At 42.9% G+C, this 25,058-nt stretch overlaps 2 protein-coding genes across 2 annotated transcripts in view; both read right to left on the bottom strand. All coding sequences in view use genetic code 11, as the record gives it.

Annotated features, from left to right (window-relative positions):
• Positions 1-1,154: 1,154 nt before the first annotated feature.
• EGR_00488 (hypothetical protein) lies at positions 1,155-18,978 on the bottom strand (the record flags this gene model as incomplete). The annotated part of the gene is made up of 2 exons (XM_024489737.1): positions 1,155-2,387; positions 18,364-18,978. 2 exons carry the CDS (start codon positions 18,976-18,978, stop codon positions 1,155-1,157), a joined length of 1,848 nt encoding a protein of 615 aa, XP_024355734.1.
• A 3,440-nt stretch (positions 18,979-22,418) lies between these two features.
• Positions 22,419-25,058, bottom strand: part of EGR_00487 (hypothetical protein) — a gene marked incomplete at both ends in the record, with an annotated part of 10,638 nt that continues 7,998 nt past the window's right edge. The window contains 2 exons of the mRNA XM_024489736.1: positions 22,419-22,677; positions 24,510-24,593. Coding sequence (XP_024355733.1) covers positions 22,419-22,677; positions 24,510-24,593 — 343 coding nt within the window. The remainder of the gene's footprint in view (positions 22,678-24,509; positions 24,594-25,058) is intronic.

Genomic DNA, 25,058 nt, shown 5'->3' with positions numbered 1-25,058 from the left:
GTGGAATGTTGGGATATTTGTCAAATTGGCATTGATTTGCCGAAGTTGCGGATCACTTATAATGAAAAGTACGAGCAATAAAAACACGCTATCCCGGTCACCAATCCATACGTGAGCTAAAATAAGGGTTTCTCCTGAAATTTCACCAAAAGCACGTTAATAAAGTTGAAAATCTTTCGGATTTGATGACAGTTTACATAAGGTAGCACTTAACGCATTAATAAACAATGCAACTGCAATGATATCTATTAAGACAGATAGATCGCGTAGATTTATTTGAACTGATGAGAATATGAGAGATAGAAGCCAATTGAGCATTCTAAAATAGATGCTTGTGCATGGACACTTTCGTGTACACAATAATGATTTTACGTGGTGCCGATGATGCTACGAAATATTTTCTTTCGGAAAAATAATTACGTCAAAATAGCAAAAAAACAACCAAATTTCTACGATATACTTTAACAAATGTTCAAGAATGGAGGTCTTAGCGCAAGCACGAACACGTGCAATTTCTAAGTACGATTTAGCTAGCTTAATGTTCACTTAATAAGCACATCCGGTCACTTGCACAAGTCGGCGATCCTATTCATTATCTACCATGAATCATTTCACTGCCACACAAATAAGTTTTTTTAATGGGGTGCAATAATAGAGGAAGGCTGTAACGGGGTTTAACATAATAAAAAATGGAGAGGACAAAAAACAGTCTGCCCTTGTGTCATACGAATTCACACAGCCGTTCTGTTTTTCTACCCTTCCCTCATTCTCCCTCCCACCTGTCCGTCCGTCTGTCTGTCTATCAAAACACTGCCAAATTTGATGGTGTGGCCAAACTCAAGTGTAACGCCAATCATTCTCCCAATGTACCCCCTTCTACCTTCTCCACCTGCCTCACATACACACAGGCTGGAGGGGAGATAAAAGCCCTAATCGATAGATCCAACCCTTGCTTCCTCTCTCGCTTGCTCCGCCACTACCTCCCTTCCGCCCCTCCTTACCCATATCCGATCTGTCATGACTACCTATCTACCCACCTGTCAAGTCAACCTGCTCGGCCAGGAAACTCAACTGACGTGGGGCGAAAAACATGTTGAATAGCTCAAACACTAGATTAATAAATGGTTAACTGGTTTTTGAGTAGAGCTTACGTGCTAACGCCTGTTGCTGCTGCTGCTGCTGATGATGATGATGATGATGATGATGATGATGTGGTGGAGGTTGAGATGTTGTAGACCAGGTTCAAATGCCTCGTTCTTAGTCCCCACTCCTCTCATCTCTGCGTCACGCTTCCGATATATTTTGCGGCGACGTAGCACGCCGCCCTTTTCCATGTGTCGAAGAAAAATGTCTTCATCGTCTATGTCATCCACCGCTGTCACCGATGCTGCTGAAACTGACGTATGGTCTTCACCAAATGTCTCTTTCCCCGTTGTGGAGAGATTAAGCCCAGTATTTTCGCCGTTTGATTGGCTTTCCGGAATTTGGAAGGCCGATGGCTCCGTGTCAGCCATGCCTGTGAAGGATGGAACTGTTTGATTCCTGCAGAGACCTGCCATCGCCACAGCCGCGGCAGCCATCATGGCTGCAAGGGAAGAGGATGTAGAGGAGGAGGAGGTGGCAGAGGAGGATCCAGTAGAGGAATTCGCTCCCTCCATGGAAAAATTATTTGCCACCTCTCCAGCCTCCTTCTGCTGTTGACTCATCGCCGCCGATAGCATTGATCTGAAGAGGTTGGGATTTTGGGGTGGTGCAGTGGGTTGAGACGGAGGTGGCGGTGGCGGTGGAGGCAATGGTGGAGAAGCACATTGATCACCAATAATGGTGTCGGAAGGAAACTGCGACATCCTGGTGGGTGGCTGCGATGCCTGTTGACCATACCAAGCTGACAGCGCCGCGGTCAATGAGGTCGAGGAGATTGATGGAGCGGGCGGAGGGATTGGGGGGAGGCGGCTCTGTGACTCAAACGTCGGCGCCGCCAACTGGGAAGCGGAGAAGCTGGTGGTGGGGGCCCGAGCTCGAGTCTCCGACTGTTCGGTCGTCTTGCGGTCGGGTATCTGTTGTGTCATCAACTGTCGCATCGCTGTTGCAGCCGCGCTGGTCATCTGATCGAGCTTGGAGAGACCACCAAAGGGCCAATAGGGACTCGGCAACATGAAGGGATTCATTATATCGGGGGCTTGAAGACTTTGCGAGAGATTAGGTAGCCAAGGTTCGGTCATATCAGTAGGCTGAGGAATTGATTCAGTGAAGACTGATAGCGAGGGACAGCGTTGTATTCGTTTTCTAGGTATTTCCTTTTCCCTCTCGGGGGACTTAGCAGCCACCTTCACCGGGAGGTCTCTCGAAGAGTCTATTTGTTCTGATCTGGAAGACCTGGATTTATCCTGAATGTAGAGGAAAAATAAGATGTAAATATAAACACACGCACACGGGCGCGTGCGCATGTGCGCGCAAAATGGTGTAAGAGCGGAGATATTGCAGGGCAGGAAAAGTGATTGATGCAAGGGTGAGATCTGACGACGTGATATATTTTTCAGACCCACTGAGAATCTTTTAAGAAAATTTATTGGCCAAAGGCTGTCTCCTATCAACTCGTGGGTGGGTTGGGCAGAGAGGGGGTACCTATTGGCATTTAAAGAGGGGTCTACGATGGGAGCACAAGCACACAGACACGGGTATGCACACCAGCACTAGTGCATCAACACAAAAAACCAGGTGAGAGAGAGAGATGGAGAACAGAGAGGACCCAGGTCGTGATTTATTTGCCCAGCTGGTTGCACCAGTTTTCGGTACTTGGACCAATTAGAGATAGATAGCGAGAGAGAGAAGGCGATTATCTTTGGATGAAGATAGAGGCACGCACACACCCTCGCATCCTCCACATGATCAGTGCCACCTGTGTTACGAAATGCGTGCGCACGTGAATTATTGGCATAATCGACTCCTTGCACAACTGCATGTCCGTCAATTAAGGCAACCAGCAAACAACGAGTTACAACGATTCCTCATTTTTCCTACCAGCAACACGCTTAGCTTTTTGGCATAAATAAAGGCTCCTTAAACACGTGTACATGATCATTTTTAAGGTTATATCAAGTAGTAGTAAAGGGTTTTTTTGAAATAGTCCCCAAAACTTGACAGTCTCTGCGACAGACAACAAAAGCTCAAGAGAAGCGATGAGATTTGACATTTACGTAGGTTTATGAAAACGGACTATTTATATTTGGAGTCCACGGATGTCACCAAGCTTTGTTATTATGTATGGGGATAGGCTTATCCATACTCCAGCTTCTTTTAATATCAAGATCATGTTGAATGGCATAGATTATGAAAAACAGTGAATAACGTTTAGATTAAAGTAAAAAAGAAAAGGGTATTTATATTTAGAAAAAATCAGTGCTTTTGAACATTATGGCACCGTTAATATCGCTGATTTGATGGGAAGTGATCATCATTAAGTCAGAATACTGCAGTGGCCCTTAGAAAATGAAATGGGATTCGAAGGACGTTCAATAATCATAAAATTCAGTCGATCAGATCCAATCAAAAATGGATTTTGGAATAACAGAGTTTACTCAAACAGGCCGGTTTCTGACCTGAAAAAATCGTTTACTCCAAGTGCAAAACTAATCTGCCAAGATGGAAAAGTTTGACATAACTACGAATCCTATTTTGAATTCCACTATATGTATGCACTGGATTTTTGTTTATCGCTAAAATGGATGGTTATAACTTTGTTTTATATAAACTATTCAAAGGCATGTAGATAATTGTGTCGTTTTCTTTTATTCGATAACAAGGCTAGTCTTCTGAGATTTCATATTTTCTTCTTCGACTTAGTCTGGTAGCTTGCACCTTCACAAATAATTGCACTTCTCCCTCCTCCAGTTTCCTATTAATTCGCAAACACCGCCTTTGTCAATTAGAGACCCTTTATGTGGTTTATATTCAATCCTGGTTAACCCTTATAGCTACATGGGTCGGAGGTGGTGCGGAGGAAAGGCAGGAGGCATATGCGACACAATTACAGGTTGGTGGTTAATTGGAAGCTTCAGAGGAGTGCTTTGAAACGGGGCGGGCAGTAAATGGAAAGGCAGCAGTACACCTGCCGCTTTTCTCGCAGCGACCAACAGCTTCTTTGATCGAAAAACCGCTGTCTGTTTACGGAACCGAACAAAGTCCATGCACACACACACACACACACACACATCGAAATCGACGCAAAATCGCAAGCATTCTCCCAAGGATGAATGCGAGTGGATTTCTGGGCATAATTAGAGGGTATAAACTTTCGTGATTAGGAGAGAAAAGGAGGTGAAGGAGGATGGGCACTCGAAATGCCATGAGACTGATTAGAGACTATGGTAATTGCATAAACAGCATCAATTCGAACATACGTCTCGCACTTTTCTGGAGCACACAAACGCAGAGATGCGAACAGAGAAGACATCTGATGAGACAGGCGACCAGATACCGTCTTACACGCGCGCGGGTACGAAGCTATCAATTAAGCAGCAGCTTGCTAATTAGTTTGTTGAGAAAGTTGAGACTTCTCCAAGCTTCCTGCCATTGTTGCTGTGGCTGCTGTTCCTCAATTAAGTGACCTGTTCGGTAATGGGAGTGACGCACTGAAAACTATTTCCATCTGTATCCATCCAACAACTCGATCAAACTCGTCAGTCTGCATGCATTTCCTTTCTTTGGGAAGTGATTAGAACGGTTGAGAGTTGAAGATGGCAAGTTTTTCACCTACACTTTTGTCTGGTGGTAGATAAAGGGGTTCTCAATGAGCCTATAACTCAATAATAAATGCTTACATATACTTCCAGTATCGTAGCATGGGTTTTCAGTGGGCTGGATCGAGCATCATCTGCCCTATTTGCCCACTCACTCACTCATTCACTAGTTCCTCCATATATATCTGTGGACGCGGAAAGTGTAATTAACGCCTCTTTAACGTACAGAGTGGCAAAAAGTAGCAAACCAGAATGGCAAAAGAGGATTACAGGGAGAGAAGGAAGTTTACCGCCGGTGACACTCCCCAAGGAAAATGAGGAGGCAGTGATGGGAAGCAGTTGAAGCATTTAAAAAAGACACTACCGCCACCTTAGTAGGTCTTGTTGAAGGCGTAAGAACAAAAAAATTAGGCAGAGAAGTAGCGGTACCACACGATATCTGCCGCCGCACTATCAAATCACGAGGGCGAAAAGGCAAATAGAGACAGAAATCATCCCCGTACTCCACTCTTCCGAAAGCAAAACTCACTTTGTGTAAGATGCACCGAATTCCAAGAATCTTACAAGGCCTGATTTATTTAATTGCGCGATAAAATAGAAGCACGAGGAGGCTCACACAATCTGACAAAGTAATCAAAGTCTGCCTCCGCCATCTGGTTATCACTGCGTCCGCCCTCCACTTCCACTACTGGCTGCTCCGTGAGCCAAGTAATGAAAGAACCTATCAATCCGTTCCTTCTCTTTATCTCCCCAACTCCATTTTATTAAGTTAGAAAATCAGCATCAAACGACTTGCAATCTATGATGGCACAAAGTGAACCATGAAAGTAGCGTACTGTGATGCATTTTTGTAAGGAGCTGACAGTTGGACCTCACTGTACTGTATTTCGTCAATAAGTCGTCACCTCGTTGCCATAGCTTCTGTCGATGAATTGAGGTGATTAACCATGGCAGTTCGGTCTCAACACCGAGGTGGTTGCAGCTGTGTTATAACAAGCCTTGACAACCCCTCCATCGCCTCCCTAGTAATCACAGTCTAGACACGTCACACTTCACATCTGTTCAGGACACACAAGTAAGTGTGAATAAGGCTGAGTCATTAAAGTAAGCATGATGACAGTGATGATGATAGAAGGATGAGAATAAGTTTGAGGATGAGGAGAGGGAGCCGTCTTCTGCTCTTTTCCCACTAGCTTCTGCTCCCAAACGCCACACGTTTTTACGCGAATGCATACACCCGCGTGCGTGTAACGGTTTTGACTGCCTCCTCTACGCACATGTGGTAAAACATAGTTGTGTACTTGCTTCGCTTTGTGGTGCAAAAAGGCAAAAAAAAGGGGAATTAAGTGTTACTCCTGCCGCTACCGCCGTGATGGCGGGTGGAGGAGAAAGAGGAGACAAGAGAGGAAAACCATGGATTTAACTATTTCTTCATTCAATTCAATGTCTCACGTCATTGTCAATCAATACAGGTAGCAGTATTCAGCGCACACTGTATTCATAAGCATATTTGACCAATACTTGTCGTTGGTGCAATGAAGAAATGTCTTTTTGCGTGGCGAGAACGATTTTGATGGACCTTGCTTATAACTCATTATTCTAAACTACCGTTTAACATCTTCATTGCAATTAATTATATAAGTAATGTTTAAAAGCAACAGAAACACAACTCTAACTGCCACTTGAAGTCATTAAATCGCGTTGAACTCTATCGCTCCGTTAAAGATTTCGCATGACCAAGACGTAAAACAAACTTTTGGCTATTTATTCGTGCAATGGCTTAATCAAGGCAGATGGCAAAGAACAAAAACATTTTTCGTACAGCTATGCTGAGGCGGCATCTTCATGATTCACAATACGGCAGCTACGGCTACTTCCAATACACTCCCTTCTGAGTTTATTAATTCAAACTTATTTGCTCAGCAAACATTGTAATTTCATTAAGCGTTGGTATTTTCTAAAGGGAAAACAATAAAAGCAGTAGACCACCACCTGCGTGAGGCCATTGAACTTTATTAGGGTCTACCATTCTGTAAAATATCCTCAAAACTTAGATGTAATGAAAGTTTTATTCATTCAGTGATGCGTTCCTGAGCGGGTTGATGATGGATCAATCAAGACAGACGACGAGGTTCGAAGTACACTTACTATGGCTAGGTTGAGGCGAAAACTTCATGGTTTAAGATGAGCACCGGCTAATGAATTGGCTATGACTACTATACCAATAATATTTTCATGACAATTTATTTGTCTGGACTGGCTTTTAATAAGACGTCTTTCTTAAGCGCAATAATGCAGTGATATTAAAAAAAAAATGGTAAACTAACTACTCTTCCTTGAAGGAAACCTTAGACCTCAAAAATAAAAGGAAATTCGTTCTTTCCCTGCTAGGTTATTAGTGAACTAAACTTTTGTGTAGCTGTATTGAGGCAAAATCGTCATAATAGCTAGGGCCATTTCCATTGTTTGATAAGACATCATTGCTTAATTTAATGGTATATTTAAAAAGTTGGAAGCAGGACGCTATGCCACTCCAATAAGAAAGAGCAAAAACTCCGAAGCGAAGCAGATTTTCATTCAGTTGAGAGTGGATTGGCAAAAGGTAAATCAAGGCAACCTGCGAATAAATATTAGGCGATGTTGTTAAGAGCTTCCGGTAATTACGGGCAATGTGGGATTAGTCAACTCGCGCTAATATGAAAGACTTCTGTCTCATCATTGTTTGTTCAGTGAAAAGCGTTCACTAGGCTGACGCATGATATTTTGATGTGGGCAAAGGGCAAATTTACAAGGGGGCTGAAACATGACCCTAACTGTGAACGGATGACAGACAAAGTGGGTATTAAAAGTGTCGCCTGCTTAAAAAGTGACATCTAACTGTCAATCATTCATTCAATCGCCACATCAACCCACGACAGACAGACAGTGATCTGTTTTCGGGCAAACCATCTGTTAACACAATCACAAAGTGGGAACTCATTCCAGATACGGTGGCCTTTCTATGTCCCGTATGGGCGGTGAGGTAAGGGACAAATAATCAAGTCGGTCAAGGGGTTGTCTAAGCCAAGCAGACTGGTAATTAGAGTGCGCGTTCAAAACATCAGCGTGACACCTTGTGACTACGTACTAAATGGTTGCCTTGCTGCTTCAATTGCTCGCTTGCCAGCTCGCTCAACCACCCACTCCCAGGGACGCACACCGCACACACACACAGAGGCCCAGAGAAGAAACGGGAGATATCAATTTTCACAGAGACGTTTTTGCTGTTTGCGCAATTTCTGCCGCCTGTGTGGATGCGTGTATATGCGTGTGGGTATGTGAATATTCAACACATTTGACGAGACCCTATCATACAGACGTGTTTTCCCCCCTCACTGTCAAGAGTCTTTCACGGATGACGTCGCTTGCCCTCACTCCGATTTGCTTATTTTGCCACGGTCTGTGATATCAATTATAAGAAAGGTAATGCACAATTCCCCACGTTTTGACGTTTTGAAGTAGTCATTTTATGGGATGGCAAAGAGTATTGAATCTATTTAAATTCAGACACGGCTTCAATGGTTAAACTAACTTATTTTAGTATATCAGTATTTTTCATGCATAAATTTACCTTCCTATGAATGACATAAGAAAACCCATGGAAGATGATATCAAAACTACGATGTCTGATTTTATAGTTCAACAGAAGCGCAAGCTTACCAAAATTCTTGATTGATAACGCTAATACTCGAAGACAGGTCAGCATTCTGGAAAAAGGGCCCACTTAATAGTGTGTTGATATTCGTTCTAATTGTAACCAGTCTTCCGCATTATGACCGGTTTAATGATCTGCCAATAGTGTCGTCTAAGTGTCTAGGCAACTAGTCCTTAGGTGTCATCGTAGAAGTACTACAGCCGCAGTTTTAATTAGGCACGCAAATATTTACATTTTCTGATCACCGGTGAAAGAACTCCACTGAGCAGAGAAAACATTAGTATGGGAAACTAGATATTGTGGACTGTACACTGAGGAAAGTTGGGTAGCAATAGCGGTGTTTAGCTAATTGAATTTGGAAGGTGATCTAGGTAAATGAACCTAGTTAGTATTTTCAAAGACTAAAGATCCCACTCCATCGACCGCATCCGCCTTTCTGACAAAGATCAAAGTGCTAAGCGCATGCTGCCAAACGTCAGAGTCATTTTGCGGTGAGACAGGCGGGCGGACAGGCAGACCGACCGGCAGACAGGGGGACGGACACGCGCGGATGGAGGGAGGGCAGCTGTGTGAGCAAAATAGTGAGAATGCGCTGGCTTTAGCAGCAGCGGTGGCGGCAACTGTAGTTATCGATTGCTCCTGCTCGCAACCCCACCTCCTGTTGAGAGGGGTGGCAGTGGCGGTAGCGGCTGCTACGTGTCGTCTTTCACAATTACACAGGGGCCGCGAATGTGTGGGGCGCTTGTCACTCGTGTGTGCGTACGTGTGTGCGTGCATGCGTGCCCGTCCGCTCACGCAACAAAAAAGGCGACGCAAAAGCCCTCGAGAGCTTTTAAACCTTCTCAACCCGGCTGTCATTCGTCGTTATCCCACCGACTCCTTAGTTTGGCTGTCATGATCTCTTCTTCGCTTATGCTTTCTTTTTCAACAAATGCGAATAAACCACTTTAACGGACCTGAACCAGTGGAACCCTGATCGACTAGCTCCTAACTGATTTCTGTAGAGATAAATTAAGCCTTACCTCCAAGATTCTCCGAATCTAGCAGTGCCTATACAGGATTTAGCTTGGTAAAAAGAGACGGATTGTGAACTAGTATGAATTGTTCGCTGACAGCCTCGTATTTTTACGGAGCCACTATGGGTGGACAGACCGTTGCAATGCTCACTGAATGGGCGGAAGGCTGAGCAATCATTGCTTCGATTGTTTGATCAGCTGATGCTATTTGAAGGCAAAGTGAGGCAGGAAGACAGTCCACTAATTTTTGCGTGTGCTTTTTTCACTCATTTTAGATAAGAACAAATGCATTTGCTAAGGCTGGCACCGCCACCTTCCACCAAATCTCTGTGATCTTGTCCGCCCCCCACCCCAAAGCGAGTTACAGTACCTTGTCAAGCGGCTGTCGCGTCCGACGATCACACGCGTACACACGTACGCACTCAAATGTGCACGCATCCGCGCTTTTACATCGCTTCGCTGCGTCTTGCCTCGCCCCGCCTCACATCGTCTGCCCGCCTGCCTGCCTGCCTGTTTGTGAGTGTCAGGCCTGTCAGAAACGCGGCGTAATTGACTAGCAGTGGGGTGGTGGTGGCGGTGGGGATGATCTGCTGCTAACGCCAGTCCCATGGGGCGGCAACAACGACGACGACAGCGGCGGCTGGCTCAAAGCCAACATCACAGACGCTTGCTGTTAATGTGTGCACGGACGCGCGCACGCACACAGTCTCTTGTCCTCTCGCCAACGCAGCAGCGGGGAGAAAAGTGGGCCTGGGAAATATAGCGCGACACACGCATACACACGATCGAAGGTGCGACACATCCACAATCACCACAACGCCCGACTTGGATCCGCACTACCCACAGGGTCTTGGATCTGACGTAAGTCGATCACAAAAAGCCAATACTAGCACTAGCCGAAACAGCATACACTGGCGCAACAACTATAAGAATAAACACAACCATCTTTCCTACTTCTCCACTAACTGACATTTAACAAATGTGCTCGTAAAGTTACCAATTAGCACTAGCCATCGTAAATTTACACCTAAGAGCCGCTATTCGAACTAGCAAACTCTATAAGCTAACATTCGTTGATCTTTTCAATACTTCATCCATCCGTTACGTCGGTATTTTTCTGTGTTACTTCTAGTACACAAAATTATGGTCTCGTCACGCCACCTGTATTTGTAGTTGTTCGCAACTTCCGTATCATGAAGACGACGTTTTCAGAATCGAACGTTTGGATGAAAAAGAGTAGGCTACACTAACAAATTTCAGCTTTCTCGACCTTTGACCACTTCAAAGCCCCACTGACCGATAATTTTACGAATCCACAATCCAAGGGTTAATGTACGACGAAATAAATATCACTGAGGTCATGCCACTGTGTTTAGATAGTAAATAGGGTGGTAAAAATCAGCCCATTGTGATTAATCAGACGGTAAAAATTGACGTGAGACAAACATCAGAAGGGAAACAATTTAGTGACAAAAGGCAGCATCATGTTGCCATCTGATAAATAAACACACAAAAGTACCCAGAAAGGGCATCCTTATCGTGGCCTAAAATCACAGAAACTTTCCATGGTCTAATGGTTGTGCCCACATACAGATGTGGATGTTCCGCATGGGCATTTTTAAGGATCAAATTTGTACCTTGCACAGGCGAAGCACAATGTCGTCAGTAAATTTGTCATGAGTTTGAAAATTACTGAAATAAGTTCACAGACACTTTTCATGCAAAAAAGGAAGTTGTATCGTAGTAAATTTATACAGTGCGACAAAAAAGTTTCCTACCTAATCTACTTTAAGGGACTGAAACGAAGTCGACCAGTTAAACAGTGTTCTATTATATGGCAAATGTGAAAAAAACTATACGTTTAAATTTAGCTTCTCGTTGTGAAAAGAAAAACGAAAATTGGCCCATATGTCCAGAGGTATAGGGGATGAACTTACGAATTTGTCAGTGGTATTTCGATGATGTTGCCTAGATTCGAATTGACGACCGATTGAGCTCTCGAGCACAATCACCACCACAGTCATTAGATGCCTATTGATGCACGTCACCTTGAGGTGAATTTTCATGCTCATTTCCATATGTCAATAATTCCTGCTCAGGAGACAGAGAACGAGAGAATGCTGGTCAGGACTGATTGACAGAAGACTTAGTGATGGTGCGTGCAGGCGCTGTCTAATACCCTGTGACAAGTGATAACCTTTCAGCACTCTCGCCCTGTCCATTATAGCCACACTTGATGGGCTTGCGCAGTTTTTTTTCCGGGCTTCACACATGAACTAAACAGCGATTTTTCCTGGGAGAGTAATTGCATCCTCGCAATTGAGCATTCAATATGGGAAGGAACTGTCGACATCCGATTTCCTGCTATCAATAGTCATTTGTTAACCCACGGAAATCCCCATAGAATAATTATACCTAAAACATGTTCTTGTACAAAAAATGTCTGGATGTCTGTATGAAAATGTGAAGAGAAAGTGGTATTTTGGAAACTACTGGGATACTAAGGTTGAATATAAGCCTCTGCATTGCAGACGACCATTTTGTTAAAGAGGTTTAAGTTTTTAATGGCACCTGATTAGTGGAAGATAAGGAGTATCAGAAGTTTAGTCATTAGCAAAAGTGAGTAGTATTTAAGCAGAATTATCGATCTCAGTGAGAAGGAGTGTCTCATCGATTTACGCAAGCAGAGAGCAGAGGTCAGGGATCAGATATCGATTAAAAAGGAGGCTTTGAATTCAGTTCAAATCGCTGTCAACTCAGCCCATCATTTTATGAGAAAATTTCATAACTTAAAGATTAATCTCTTACTAGCATAGGCATAAATAACATCAAGACTTTAGCTCGAAAATAAATGATCAAAAAATATCAGTAATAATGGTCAAGACGTAAAAAATAAATTGACACTGATTAGTATTTGCCTCAAAATTTCGCTCCCCTCTACCAGCGTTCACAACTGAATATAATGTTATCCATCTACCCCAAATTGTAGCCACTAAAAAAAAAACCAACTCTGAAAGCAGTTTTGGCATAGATTCCTAAGAATATTCACGTAAACTTCACTATGATTCGTTATGACTAAAAGTGGGTAGAAGAGCAGGCTCTCTGGATAAGAAGAGGAAGTCAGGAGTTTCCTTGAAAGCAATTGAAATATCGCATCCTATGTTAATTTTATTATTATATCATGGTTGTGCAGCCAAATTTTGTCAATGAGATGCCAGTAGCCTTGAAATAGTCAATCTGCCAATGACTTATCGAAAATTCAGCGAAGTATGAGTCACTGTGCAATCGAAAGCGCTTAGGCAACGGTCAGTTAACAGTCCACATATATTTTTGCCTGCGTAAATCACTAATTCGTCATTCTTCGCTTGAAAATAAATGTGTCTAATTAAAATACTAGATTAGTTTCCACCAGGTAAAACTTTAAAAAAAACAGTGTTTTGAGGTATGTTTAAGTAAGAACTTGGAGCAAAGAAATGTTAATGTGTAATTTTAAATAAAACGGCAATACCAGAGATAAGGGGAGGTCTCCAATTGACCATCAGGTGTTCCATGTCCCAGGTTTTCCGGATCAAGTGCGATTCGAATACGTGCCTCTGGAAGTGGATCAGTCAGAATAACACAAATATTATTGATTTCAATGCTAATTACATAATTAGAAATCTATAGCACTTTTCAACCCCAATTCATTTGACAATCGATGACAATTATGCCTGCTTACGTAGTTTGCTCTCTTCGTGCACTGGGTCCAAAGTGATGCAGCCTTACTGACAAAAAACGTCATGAGATGCACGTCAAAAGTCTAATTGTCACTAAGATTAGTTTAAGGTCAGATTCAGTAGACGTTGCGGAGGTTTAGAATGTGCTACTGATTTATTATGAGAGAAACAAATAATTGTCTTATATCAATCCTGTAACTGATCTGTTACGAAATGAAATGGGCTGTCAGCAAGCAAGACAGCGTTTAATTCAAATTTAGCTATATTAGCAAAGGTAGAAGCGGTTTATTAACAGCCTGAACTGCCAAAAGCTGCCCGATAGACGGCGAAGAAGCCAGTAGACTCAACTTTGTTTCTCTAACATGGTTCAAAATCCAATAAGGATTTTCTAATAAAACCATATAAGCTCAGTGGATTATCGTACTTCCGGATTGGCCAAGTTATCTCCTCTGTCAAAGATGAACCTACTAATAACAGTTGAGATCTATATCATTGATCACAATCTCTTGGATGGAAAACATAGGGTAAGTATCTGGTTTATCTGATATATTGTCATCATAGTAGGTGTAACATCTGACCAAGTTCCATGTTCCCCGCATCGGTCAAAAGGGAACTGCGCACGCTAGTGACCACAGGAGGGAGAGAGCGAGGGTGAACAACGGTTCGTGAGCGGATAACTAGTTCAATCGGTGTACGAAACCGCACGTCTGCTTCGCTTTGCATATCCTTCTGCTCGGCGCACGCGTGAGTCAACCCGGTCGGGCCGACAGACGGGCCGCCAAAGCGAAACGTAACAGTGGCACTCACGCATGCACCAACATGTGCGTGTGTGCCTCTTCGGCAGATGACATTGCAATGCAAAACAAACATAATTCAGGACGGGGCCGCAAGGGGCAACTAAGGGGGGGTTGGGTGGGGCAACTCCTGCCTATCCCTTCCAGGAATCGTTACACCTGCAGCATGCACGCACACACACCAGCAGCGAGGTAGCGAGCGTGACACAAGAACCTAGCTAGCTATACTTGGAAAAACAGTGCAAGTGGTGATGTTGCGATTTGCGATTGTGTGTGTGAGAGGCAGAGATATTCACTGTAGCCGCCGAAGATGATCGAATCGGAAAGGATCCAATTACAAACCCACACGTACGCACACTGGTGTGTGCGCTCGATTGCTCATTCAGTGCGGTGACATCCGTCCAGACTGTGTGGAGGCAGGGCATGAGAACGAATGATGTGTTTGTGTGCCTATGTGTGACAGTAGTGTGTGTGCCCGTGTGTTGATTTAGAGGCGATTCGGTACAGTGTAGCGCTCCTTCACACACAGTGGGAAAGGCCTGATAACTCGAGCGATGACCGCCCACTGAGTTCGTGTGTGTGCAATTGACGTGGCAGGTGAATAATCTTCCCCCTTCCTCCCACCCCAATTGTGGTGGCGACTTCCGAGGTGGCAGTGAAAGCAGGTCATGCCACCCGCATGGAATTGTCTACTCTTGGTTCGGTGGATGTTTCCTCTCGCCCCCACTAATACTCCACGACGCTTCTTGACAAGCTGTGTTTCAGGTCATTTTTATACCTGTCCCTTCATTTAAGGCATGGCCGCGGGTCCAGTCAATTATTCCTCTCTTCTCCCATCTGAGGGATTAGGAAACTCTCTATTATTCTGTTTTTTAAAAAGGGTCTATACTGGCGGCTCTAGTCACCCTATTTTCCCTCTCCTCGACTCAAGTAAATAGAAATTCGGAAAATTGTACCGTCGTGACAAAAGTAAGTTCTGTTATGAAGACATTGTCTGCAACAAAATCATATGGCCTCTCTAAATTAATGAGTAATCATAATCAATCTACGTCCTCTTTGCTCCAACAGCGAATTGAGTTTGAGTCCCCATTAAAAAAACCCAATGCACTGTGGGATTTCAATAGCTACAACTACATGTCGAAGATATCATTACCAACTGTAATCTTCCATTGTCTATGAAACTATGCTGCTATAGTGATAATAACCTAAACGAAATCCATCCCCATTTTGGACTTCAATAGACGTCTTAGAATCCCTCTGAAGTGAGTGTCAACAGCTATAACATCATCACAGGGGCTAAGGAATTTGTGACTTGATCGGCGGTTCGGAAAGCTAAGAAACCTGTGCCAAGAGGCATGGAGTCCTATAATGTAACAAAAACCAAACAAAATGAAGGTGTTCTAAAAAAATGATAAGAGACTGGCATTCCACTGAGAACGCAGAATTACGATAAGTGCTTCATATCACATTTCCAAATTGAAGTGCAACTATTTCCTATCGTTTGAACGTATAAAACTGTGGTAATATGCCCGACATCAGAAATTTGTAAAGGGCGTCCTGCGCAACTGGAATTGGTTCCCCGTTTGGAATTGTAGCTCAGAAATTCTTACCTCCTCTCTGTAAGCCGGACAAGCAGATAAGGCGCATTTATCTGGAAGAAAATTCACCTTGAACCATGGAGTCTTGGTAACTGAAACTTCTGACTTATCAAAATTAGGGTGAGGTAAAAAATACCCACCTTTTTTAAAGACAGGTACAAATAAAGGCATACGCTTTGTAGACTCCACCAACGTCTACTATGCCAAGTTCAGAAATCCTTACAATTCAAGCCTTCACTAGGCTCTTGCTCCAAGAACCAAAAAGCCGTATTCGAGCAATATGAAAGTGACGATGGTATCACATTGGCAAACTAAATACTAGTTCTTTTTATTGACGATGACAGATATCAGAGACTGTTTTACCTCGATTGAGTTTGTCACTTCCAAAAGTATAAATCAAGGCTCCGATACATTCACGTGGGTGAAGCAGTCAATTAAATCAGGTGCGCGTGTGTTAGGCGTGAATTTTGTGAAGTTGTAAAAGGAAAAAAAATCGCCATGGAAGAACAACCTTTTTACTTCAAGAAACCCTGCGTTTGTAAGTTTACTACTTTTTTATGGTGAATGATAAAGAAGTGTAAAGACAGTAATTGGATATCCAAGAGGCTAAGGCCGAGTTATTAAGAAGGTTCTTTTCTTTGCCCTTAGGGTGCGAGATGTGAATTCTAGGTGGGAACATATCCCTGAACACCTAACACACTAAAGTGCATGCAAAGATTTAGGTCTTGTAAAAATTAAGCCACTTGTTGCCGTTGGAAGTTGTCAATACCAAGTTGAAACGATTGTTTCATGAGACTCAAATAGCATTTTCTGAAGATTACAGCGGATTTTAAAAACAATTTACCAAAGTTTTGACCAAATCATGATGAGTTTCCGCAATCTCTAAAGCAATGAAAACAGAATGGACTTCTGACGGTACTGCATGTAAACAGTCATAAGAACTGTGCACCAGTCACTGGTTCTGATTAGTTTAGAGAATGAAACAGCGGAAATTTGAAGGCTTTTCCAAATTCCATTCTGGCGTAAATGAAGAAAAAATGACATTAAGTTATCGCACAACAGGTTGATTAATTACACCACGGTAATTGAGATGCATTCCAAGATTTTAAAATACAGACAAGGGAACGTATGGGCGTGTGTGGGGTCAGGGAAGTACGAAAAGCGCTCTCTGCGTGTCCAACCTCTGGTCTTCTCTGCGCGCCCTCCACCCCATGCTAAGACACTCGAAGGTGTGAATTCTCGATTAGACTCTGCCCCACATCAGTTCTCTTCATTAATACTCGAAGCCAGACTGACCGGGTGGTCGAGGCTTTAATTTTTGGACCGAAAAATACAAACAAAACACTGGAGAGTTTTCCCATTTTTTAGGTGGATGAGAGAGGTCAGGCGGAGAGTGCAGAGAACTGGACAGGAGAGGTCATTCTCAGTGGACATCGCCGACCTTTGATGATGTTATTGCTCTGAGTCACCGCTTCCTTGCAAAACTGAGCACATGGATGAGTCAAGACAGACAGACAAGCAGTCAAGTAGATGGGAATACCACCAGTCAACCCTTTGGAAGTAAGGAGTTATAATTCCTACTTAGACATTTCATTTTATCATCACCTTAACTTGGTGTGGCGTGGTGAGGACCAACCTCAGCATGTTCTTTTGTTATTTTTAATATCTGAAGAATCCATATAAGCAATATGGCAATCCATTGAATAAGTCCTTGTAGAAGATTTACATTAAAAGCTTTATCCTCTAACATTGTAAATCTCATCTTAAAGGACGAATTTGCAGAAAAATTGACCGATCATACATAATTTTTTTTCTCCCATTCAATATCAGTGGAGAAAAAGATGAAGTGTCACGAAACTACACAGTATTTACGCACTTTACACTTTTTTACGAGAATGTCCTTAGTCGGCTTTCACTTCAGACTAGTTTGCAGCGCAATAGGCGGCTGACGTGATGCTGTAATGACTGCTGATCTCCGTACGGTGACACTACGTTCGTATTTACTCAGTGAATACTAGAGCTGTTTGGTTGAATATCAATCTCTTGAGCATCGTGACGAAAAAAGAGACTTCCATTCAAATGAAAACATTTGAAGTTATCTGTTTATGTCGTAATTTGATAGACGAAAACCATAAAGTGCTAAAGTTTGAAGTCCCAAATTTGATTCTTACTGTGGCAAAAATTTGACCTCTCGAATTTCCAAGCACACAAGTGCTCTCACGTGATAATTAGGTTGGTTAGAGACACCAAAAAAATTGTTATAATCAGAGCTACAAATACCAATTAAAAAATGGCAATTTGATTTCATTCTTTCCTAGTCACACACAAAAAATCAATGTGGACAGTCAGCCCACATCAAAGTAACTCAACCGGAGAGACGGTAATTTCCATCGAAGCACCTTTACGTAGACTCACTGAAGCACGAAATTAGAAGAGCGAGAAGCTCCACCATCCATCTATTACCACCTTCTCCCTAGTACACCGGTCCCCTTTCTGTGGGCCAATTTCTTGAAATTAGCGGAGCAGACATTCACTACAGTTCGTTTTGAAAACATAGCCTAGCACTTTCTATCTTTTTGGGGAAAAGATAAATGGTTGTGATATTGGCATCCCCGAAATGGAATGTTATACCGCAATTTCGATGCTAATTTTGAAAAAAATAGTCTGAAATAGATCTTAAAGACTAATTTGGAAGGAGATGGAACTTGATCCTTCAATCAATTGCATCTTGAAAGAGTATTGAAGTGATCAAAAGCCAGCAAGGCGGAATAATGCAATAGCAAAACCTGAAAGGTAACAAACTTACTAGTTCCATATCTTCCATTTTTAAACTCTTTTCCCTAGATTTTATCAGCACCGTCTTTGTAGTCATTTGCGAGGCTTCAGCAGTTGCGGCTAGAGGTCGTTCCGAGCACTGAAGATTTTTTATTCCATGATGAACATAATGACTGGCAAGCACCTCCCTATTGCACGTTGAGAACTCGCAGAAGAGGCACTGATAGTGGAACTCTCCATCACGCATTTCGCCACCTCGTAGGCGGCCCGAAAATATCGGTACTGCGCAACCCTGTGAGACGTTAAGGTGTGTTCCAGGCGTGGAGCCGGGTCGTTGAACCATTTCTCCACCGTCTGAACGCATGATCACGTCGCTGTCTGAAGAAGGACTAGTGGGAGTCTCCTCCTCTTCCACTTCCTCCTTCACTAATCTGTGCTGAAGCTCCAGGTGTTCAAGAATGAAAGCTTTGGAGGAGGCGATCTTTTTGCACATGGAACATTGATAGAGATTAAACTCCGCAGTCCTGCCCAAATGGCTTTTCACAAAGTGAGATTCGAGCTTCTCTGTCCAGTGACTATGGAATGAGCAAAGGGGGCAGTGGAGAGACAGTATCTCCTGTGCGTCGAATTTCGGCAGGAGGCCCATTTAGAGAGTCTTGTCCAATCACACACCTACACGCACGCTGAGAGAGGGCCGGAATATCTCTCAAAGAAGTAGTGGCCTTAACGGAAGCAGGTGTGAAAGATCTGTAAAGTGTATGCGTGAGCAGGCTAGCAAGCAAGAGCGCAAGAGAGGAAGGGTTGCGTACGCGCGAGGAAATTAACTAAAACTGACTGACTGACAGCACTTTGACGTTGCGCATACGCACATGCACGCAAACACACTGACGCACGCTTGAGAACACACACGCACCCACATCTGCGTGCATGCACAGGTGCGTATGTACTCACAGGAATGCGCACGTACTATTACAGTGTCACGCGTGGCTAGCCAATAGAAGGTCTGCGCAAATGCACGCATGCAGGCAGGGGTGTGCGATGTGGCTTGACCTCCTGATGTGTGTCAAGAGCGCACGGTGCTTATTGGTTGAGTGCCGATACAAGCCGTGTGTGCTGTAGCCAACGAATGACAATTGCGGTAAGAATGCGGTGCGGTGTATGCGTGCGTGTGTGCTAATGTGTGTGCTTGTGGGAGCCATAGATATTTCTTCGTTTGGCTTTTTATTGCACGATGTGAGTTTTTTCTTATTACCTTTTATTACCCGTACTATGGTGCATGTATGCGCGTGTGTGCGCGTTAAAGATACTGTCATTATTGTGAAGTATCAGGCTTCTCTCACCGCATTGCTATTTTTGGGCCCACTGGAACAGTTTTACTCTCTTTTTATCTATCATGACTTTGGACGTTAATATGAGCTTAAATGACTATGACAGGAATCTTTGATTACCAGCCGTCAAAGGCAAACTCTGTGGTAATGACCACCTACGAAATCCTGAACTAATAACTATGTTTAATCCTAAGATGCTGTATTGATAGGACAGATGTCCCCAAAATTAAAATGGTAAGCTAATTTGGATTTGAGGTTTAGTTGCCGAGACTGACACACTCGAGGGTTTAGTGATGAAGCGTGGGCCAATCAAGTCTCTTGATTACCACTCACCTCTCTTCCGGCCAAATTGACGCACTCATCAATTTATTGCTCCATCTGCAGTGGTGTTTGGGTCGTGTGTTGGTTAAAATTTGATTATTTGAACTTAGGTGTCTACCACAAATCAACATTAATAAGTGTAAGGCAGTATTGATGATTCAGTGTAAGTTACGTAACGAAAAGAGGACTGTGGATGGAGTGGAAAATTCGAGACAACATGATTAGACAACTAGGTCCTAATTTAACTACCAGTGTCAGTGCATATTCTTACGGGGCACTTCTTGGTTATGATATCCCCATAGGCATCTCAAGATGTTATAATTTTGTTGTCAACCAATAGAAAAGATCTTTTAAAAAGGGCTCCTTTGTTTTAAGAAGAGATTACTTGAGACTCAGATGTTTCCACCGCTCCATTTTGCGGTATGGGTAATTTTTAAGAAATATTGTACCATTAGAGTGTTTTCGTCTTCTTATTACTATACTTTGACATTGATGCCTCATTGGTGAATGTTAAATCCATCGAATTAATGCCTACCCACTTCAAAATCATCCAAGCCTCCAGCATTTTGATCCAAGCACCCACCGAACCGGTTAAATGAAAATGCATCCACTGATTTTTTAAACATAGTCTCTTTGAGTTCAAAGTCGGTTTTGAGACATATATGCTTCGTGGAAGGTATATGGACGATATTGTTTCCTCGAAATGCGTCTACTGGTGATCGCGCAGAGTGAAGATTCACAATTTAAAGACCATTTGAAGTTCCCTCCTTGAGTTGGACTTGGAAAGCAGTTCATGTTCAAGCTTAACAGTACTTTACAAATATCATCAGCTTGCATAGCACCAACTTCCGTCAAACCGTTTGTTTCTAGATACACCCCTTGATGATGTAGCTGAAGGCACTTTGAAGTGCTACTTAAACCGGCACTTCGCTCTTGTACCAGATTCTTCCGATTGGGTAGTTATTGAATTAAATTACCACGAAATTTGATTCTCAATGAACGAACAGTGGTGCGGATCAGATTAAAATAAAAAATAGCCGTTTAACCAAATCAAACAGCACGACAACTGATAGCAATATTATCACCCATTTATCTAGCAGCAACAAAATTATTTATTTGAAGACGAATCTATTTTCTATTAAAATCTGTTAAGCTTGTTTTCCGAAGGCCAATCAAATCATAAATCTCGAGTTATTATGGTATTTACTTAGTAAACTTGTGACTTTTGTCAGTTCAAAGTCGAGGTCAGGTGTGGCTGCAACACCATTTCCGTCCAAATTGGATGGCTTCTGACGCTTGTTTCCCTAAAGTGAGATCTAGCGTTGCTTTTCAAGACTCTCAATATTACCGCAATCACCGCAGATAGGCGGTCGCCAAAGCAGGACGGGTAAACTTGACTCGTGTATGCGTACACACCCACAGAGACACGCATCAAAGCAGCTAGACAACCTGTCAACCGGAACGGCGGCAATGACGCGCTACACACACACACACAGGGAGAGAGAGAGAGGAGTGTGAGAGATGAGGGATTGGGGGAATGCGGATAACGGTAGTCCCTCACGCCCTCTCCACCATCCTGGAGCTAGGGATGACTTCCTGCGCGCCTCCGTGCGTACGTGCGTGCGTGCGAGCTCGCTTCAATGGTGCGTGTGTTAGGGTCACGGTCGGTGCTTGTCGTGGCTGAACGCCTCGCTCTTGCTCCTCCTCTACCTTCAACTCTGGTTCTCTATCCCCAGCCCCCGCGGGCTTACACAACCACCTTTGATAATTTAATCGCCCAATTTACTGCTACTGGCAAAGTCACCTTCTGTGTACCTCTTTTGTATATGCGAGAGCTCAATAAATAAACAATGGGAGGGGTGTTGTTGTCATTGTTACTGTTGATGGTACGGTCGATGTACTCCTAATCTACCACCTGATTACATTTCTTGTGACGGTGACGCGTGTTTACCCTCTTTGGTCTCGCGAGACGTTGATGGTGACAAGAGAAATTAGTCCTAATATTTGAACATGCGACATCAGTTCTTTCAGCATTGTAATGCAAGAGAACTGAAGTATTAGTGAAGTTTTTTGCGATTCCGTTCACTGCCTTTTCTAGGAAATGCGCTTGAATGCCGGATTAGGCGAGCGTAAGCTTGACTCGACTGATTAGCGGCAGTACAACTACGAAACATGAGCAACGAATCAAGGATGGCCTTTTTCAGTTAGCCTATACTTGTGTTGATGACCCGACTAAATTTGTTGCCACATCTGTTTAAGTTAAAATAATATTATGAATATTTAAGGATATTTTTCTTCGTTTTGCTCATTGAAAAGGACGGTGAATCGGGGCGGTTTACTTAACCCTTTGCAGCTTCAGTGTGTCGGAAGCAACACATATGAACTAGTTGCGTATGCCTGTCTTAAGTTTTCCTTTACCTATTTGAGTTAATTTGCCTTAATTTGGTATCCACCTTTCTTCCCTTTCTCGTGCCCTTTTCATACTATCTGTGAATAAAACCAAACAACTATAAGGCATGAAAGTCATCCTCGTCCAATTATTAAATCCATAGGAGTGTCTGCATTTTGGACTTTCAAATTGACAAACACGGCGAATGAATTGAGCGGCTTTTGTTCTTACCTGAAAAGACTCTCCACCAGGATACGGGTGTTTACAAATCCTTTGGTCCAGTCTCAAAGGTGATATTTTTAAATGCCTTTAGCAGTTTTTATGTTTGGTTGAATATTTCGTTGGTAGTATCTTTTTAGATTGAAATAGGACAACTTGGTATTAATCTGCATAGTTTTGGAGTACCCACTTAAAGAAATCCTATTCTATTATGCTTAGTAAAAGCCACTCTTTTCATGTAATACCATTTGGAGCAATGATTCCTAATTTTGCCACTTTAAATTAACCAAGAACCAAAAAGACTCTTTTGTACCTTTACCATACTCAAGATTTGCAATTTTAGTGTTGAAATGATTGTGATCTAAGAAGGGGGATTTTCGATGTTTTAGTGAAAAATCTGATCTGCTAATCTGTGATGTGGTGCCATTAATCAGGCAATTGATGCATTCAAAACGGTCGTGGAAGCTGTGACTTCTTAAAAGATGATTCTGCTGCTGAAGAACAAGACACTGTTACAACTTCTGACAGCAGAAAGAGGAAAGATCTCATGTTTCCATTCATTTGGGGCAGCAAGTCTGCCCCAAGGGGATAATGAACTGTTTGCCAATCCGACTTGTTACATAACTCATTAAATTTTACCACGTAATGAAGCTCAGATTGTGTTGAATAGGTCAATTGGTGTTGCACAGGATTTTTACTTGAGTTTATGCTTCCAAATCCAGAGCCTTCTTCAGTTTGATACCGTGGTTGATGTGTCGTTTTATGCTGCAAGATGGAGGTGAAGTCACCATGAGTAGGACATTGTACTGTCCTTCGGCATTTGGCGACTCTTTTATTACCGTCAACGACAACTGGTAGTCACTGGAAAAACCAGACCGCCCTGCCCTTCCTCACCACCGCAATGAATAGGCTTGTAAACTTGTTTAACTGAAAATGAAATTAGCCTACTGACTAATCTGTCTCAAGCATGGCCGGTATTCAATTTCTCCATGGCTGGATCTTTTGTGCAAAGAGGAATAAATAAACTGCTTCCATTAGTACTGGAGTTGTCATTCCAAATCCTTTTGATCGTAGGATGCGTAGTCGCATTAATTACTTGCGAAAATTCCTGTAAAATAAGCTCCCGATGCCAGGTCATTTCAAGTCAGAGGGAAAACAATGAATACTATTCTTTTCCTTTTGAAGTGCTTTAATTTTATTGTCAGGTCCACCCTTAACTATACCGTGAGATTTGCGAATTTATAAGTACCTCTATTGTCGATACATGGAGGGGCTGAGAGACTCATCACGGAGCTGCATGTCAGTAGACTGGTAACCAAATCAGGGAAAACCGGGACGGTCAGTGACGTTAAAGACACAATTGCAGAGCCTGTCAATCGTTTTGGTCATCGTCCTCGGTGCGCCTCTTCAAAAAGTAGTCGGGTGTGTAAAAATTACTCGCTTAACAGGAATGCAGATCTTAAGATAAGCAATCATTTCCAAGAGGTGATTCTGAGGTCCGACGATGCTGGTGCAGCTTATAGATTCCGTTTTGACTGAGCACTGCGTTTGATGTGTTCATTGTTGAGGTTTGGACGATGTTTTGTCGTTAACAGGTTTTAGACACCTAAACGGCGATCTCATCAAATATATAATCTGAATTAGCCTCACGAAGGCTCAACTCACATTCGTTTCTCCTTTTTTCTTTGGCGTAGCTGTCTACTTTGATAATTCTCGGCTTCTTGTAACACGAAAGGTCACTGTTTATTCATTTTCACCAGACGGTTTGAATGCATACACTCTGATCTCTTTTAACTGCCGTATATTAATCGGGGGAAATTGCAGAAATAGCGGCTGTGAGTGAAAGGGAATTCGTTTCTTTACATATCCATTCACTTAAAAGGAATTTCTCATATTTTATTTTTAACGACTGATTTTTACTGACCATCAAAGTGAATAAATACGTTTGAAAGTGGAATTAAATTCAACGCTACTCTGTGACAACAACTGTGATCGCTAGGAGCACTAAAATTTGTCAAAACACATTAGTTTTTTAGTTGATTCATGTTAGTCATTCGACATTTCATGATCCGTAAACAGACTAAATTAAGGAAACCAGAGGGAGTATAATGAAATACATTAGCGATTTCAATTTTGAGTAACCGGATTGCATCAGTTATTGCCTTAGCAAGGTGGCAAAGGATGAGGAGGAATAGGGGCGGAAACGGAGGGAAGATCAAAGCGGTTTTGCTCCCATGGCAGAGAGATGCTGTGTCATCGAATTGAGAACACGGGATCGTACCGACCCAGCGCGTGCGTGCGTGTGTGTAGGCGCTATTATATACACACACAGACACACACGTACACCCCTATTCAATTAGCCAGTTGTGGTGCATTTGTGCGTCCAAGCGCAGTTTTATGCACAACCCCTACTCCTCCTCCTCCTCCTCCTCCTCCTCCTCCTCCTCCTCCTCCTCCTCCTCCTCCTCC

The sequence above is a fragment of the Echinococcus granulosus genome, assembly GCF_000524195.1.
Source record: "Echinococcus granulosus chromosome Unknown EG_S00002, whole genome shotgun sequence".
NCBI classification, from domain to species: Eukaryota; Metazoa; Platyhelminthes; class Cestoda; order Cyclophyllidea; family Taeniidae; genus Echinococcus; species Echinococcus granulosus.
Note: the sequence above shows the minus strand (reverse complement) of the source record. Positions and strands in the feature narration are given on the sequence as shown.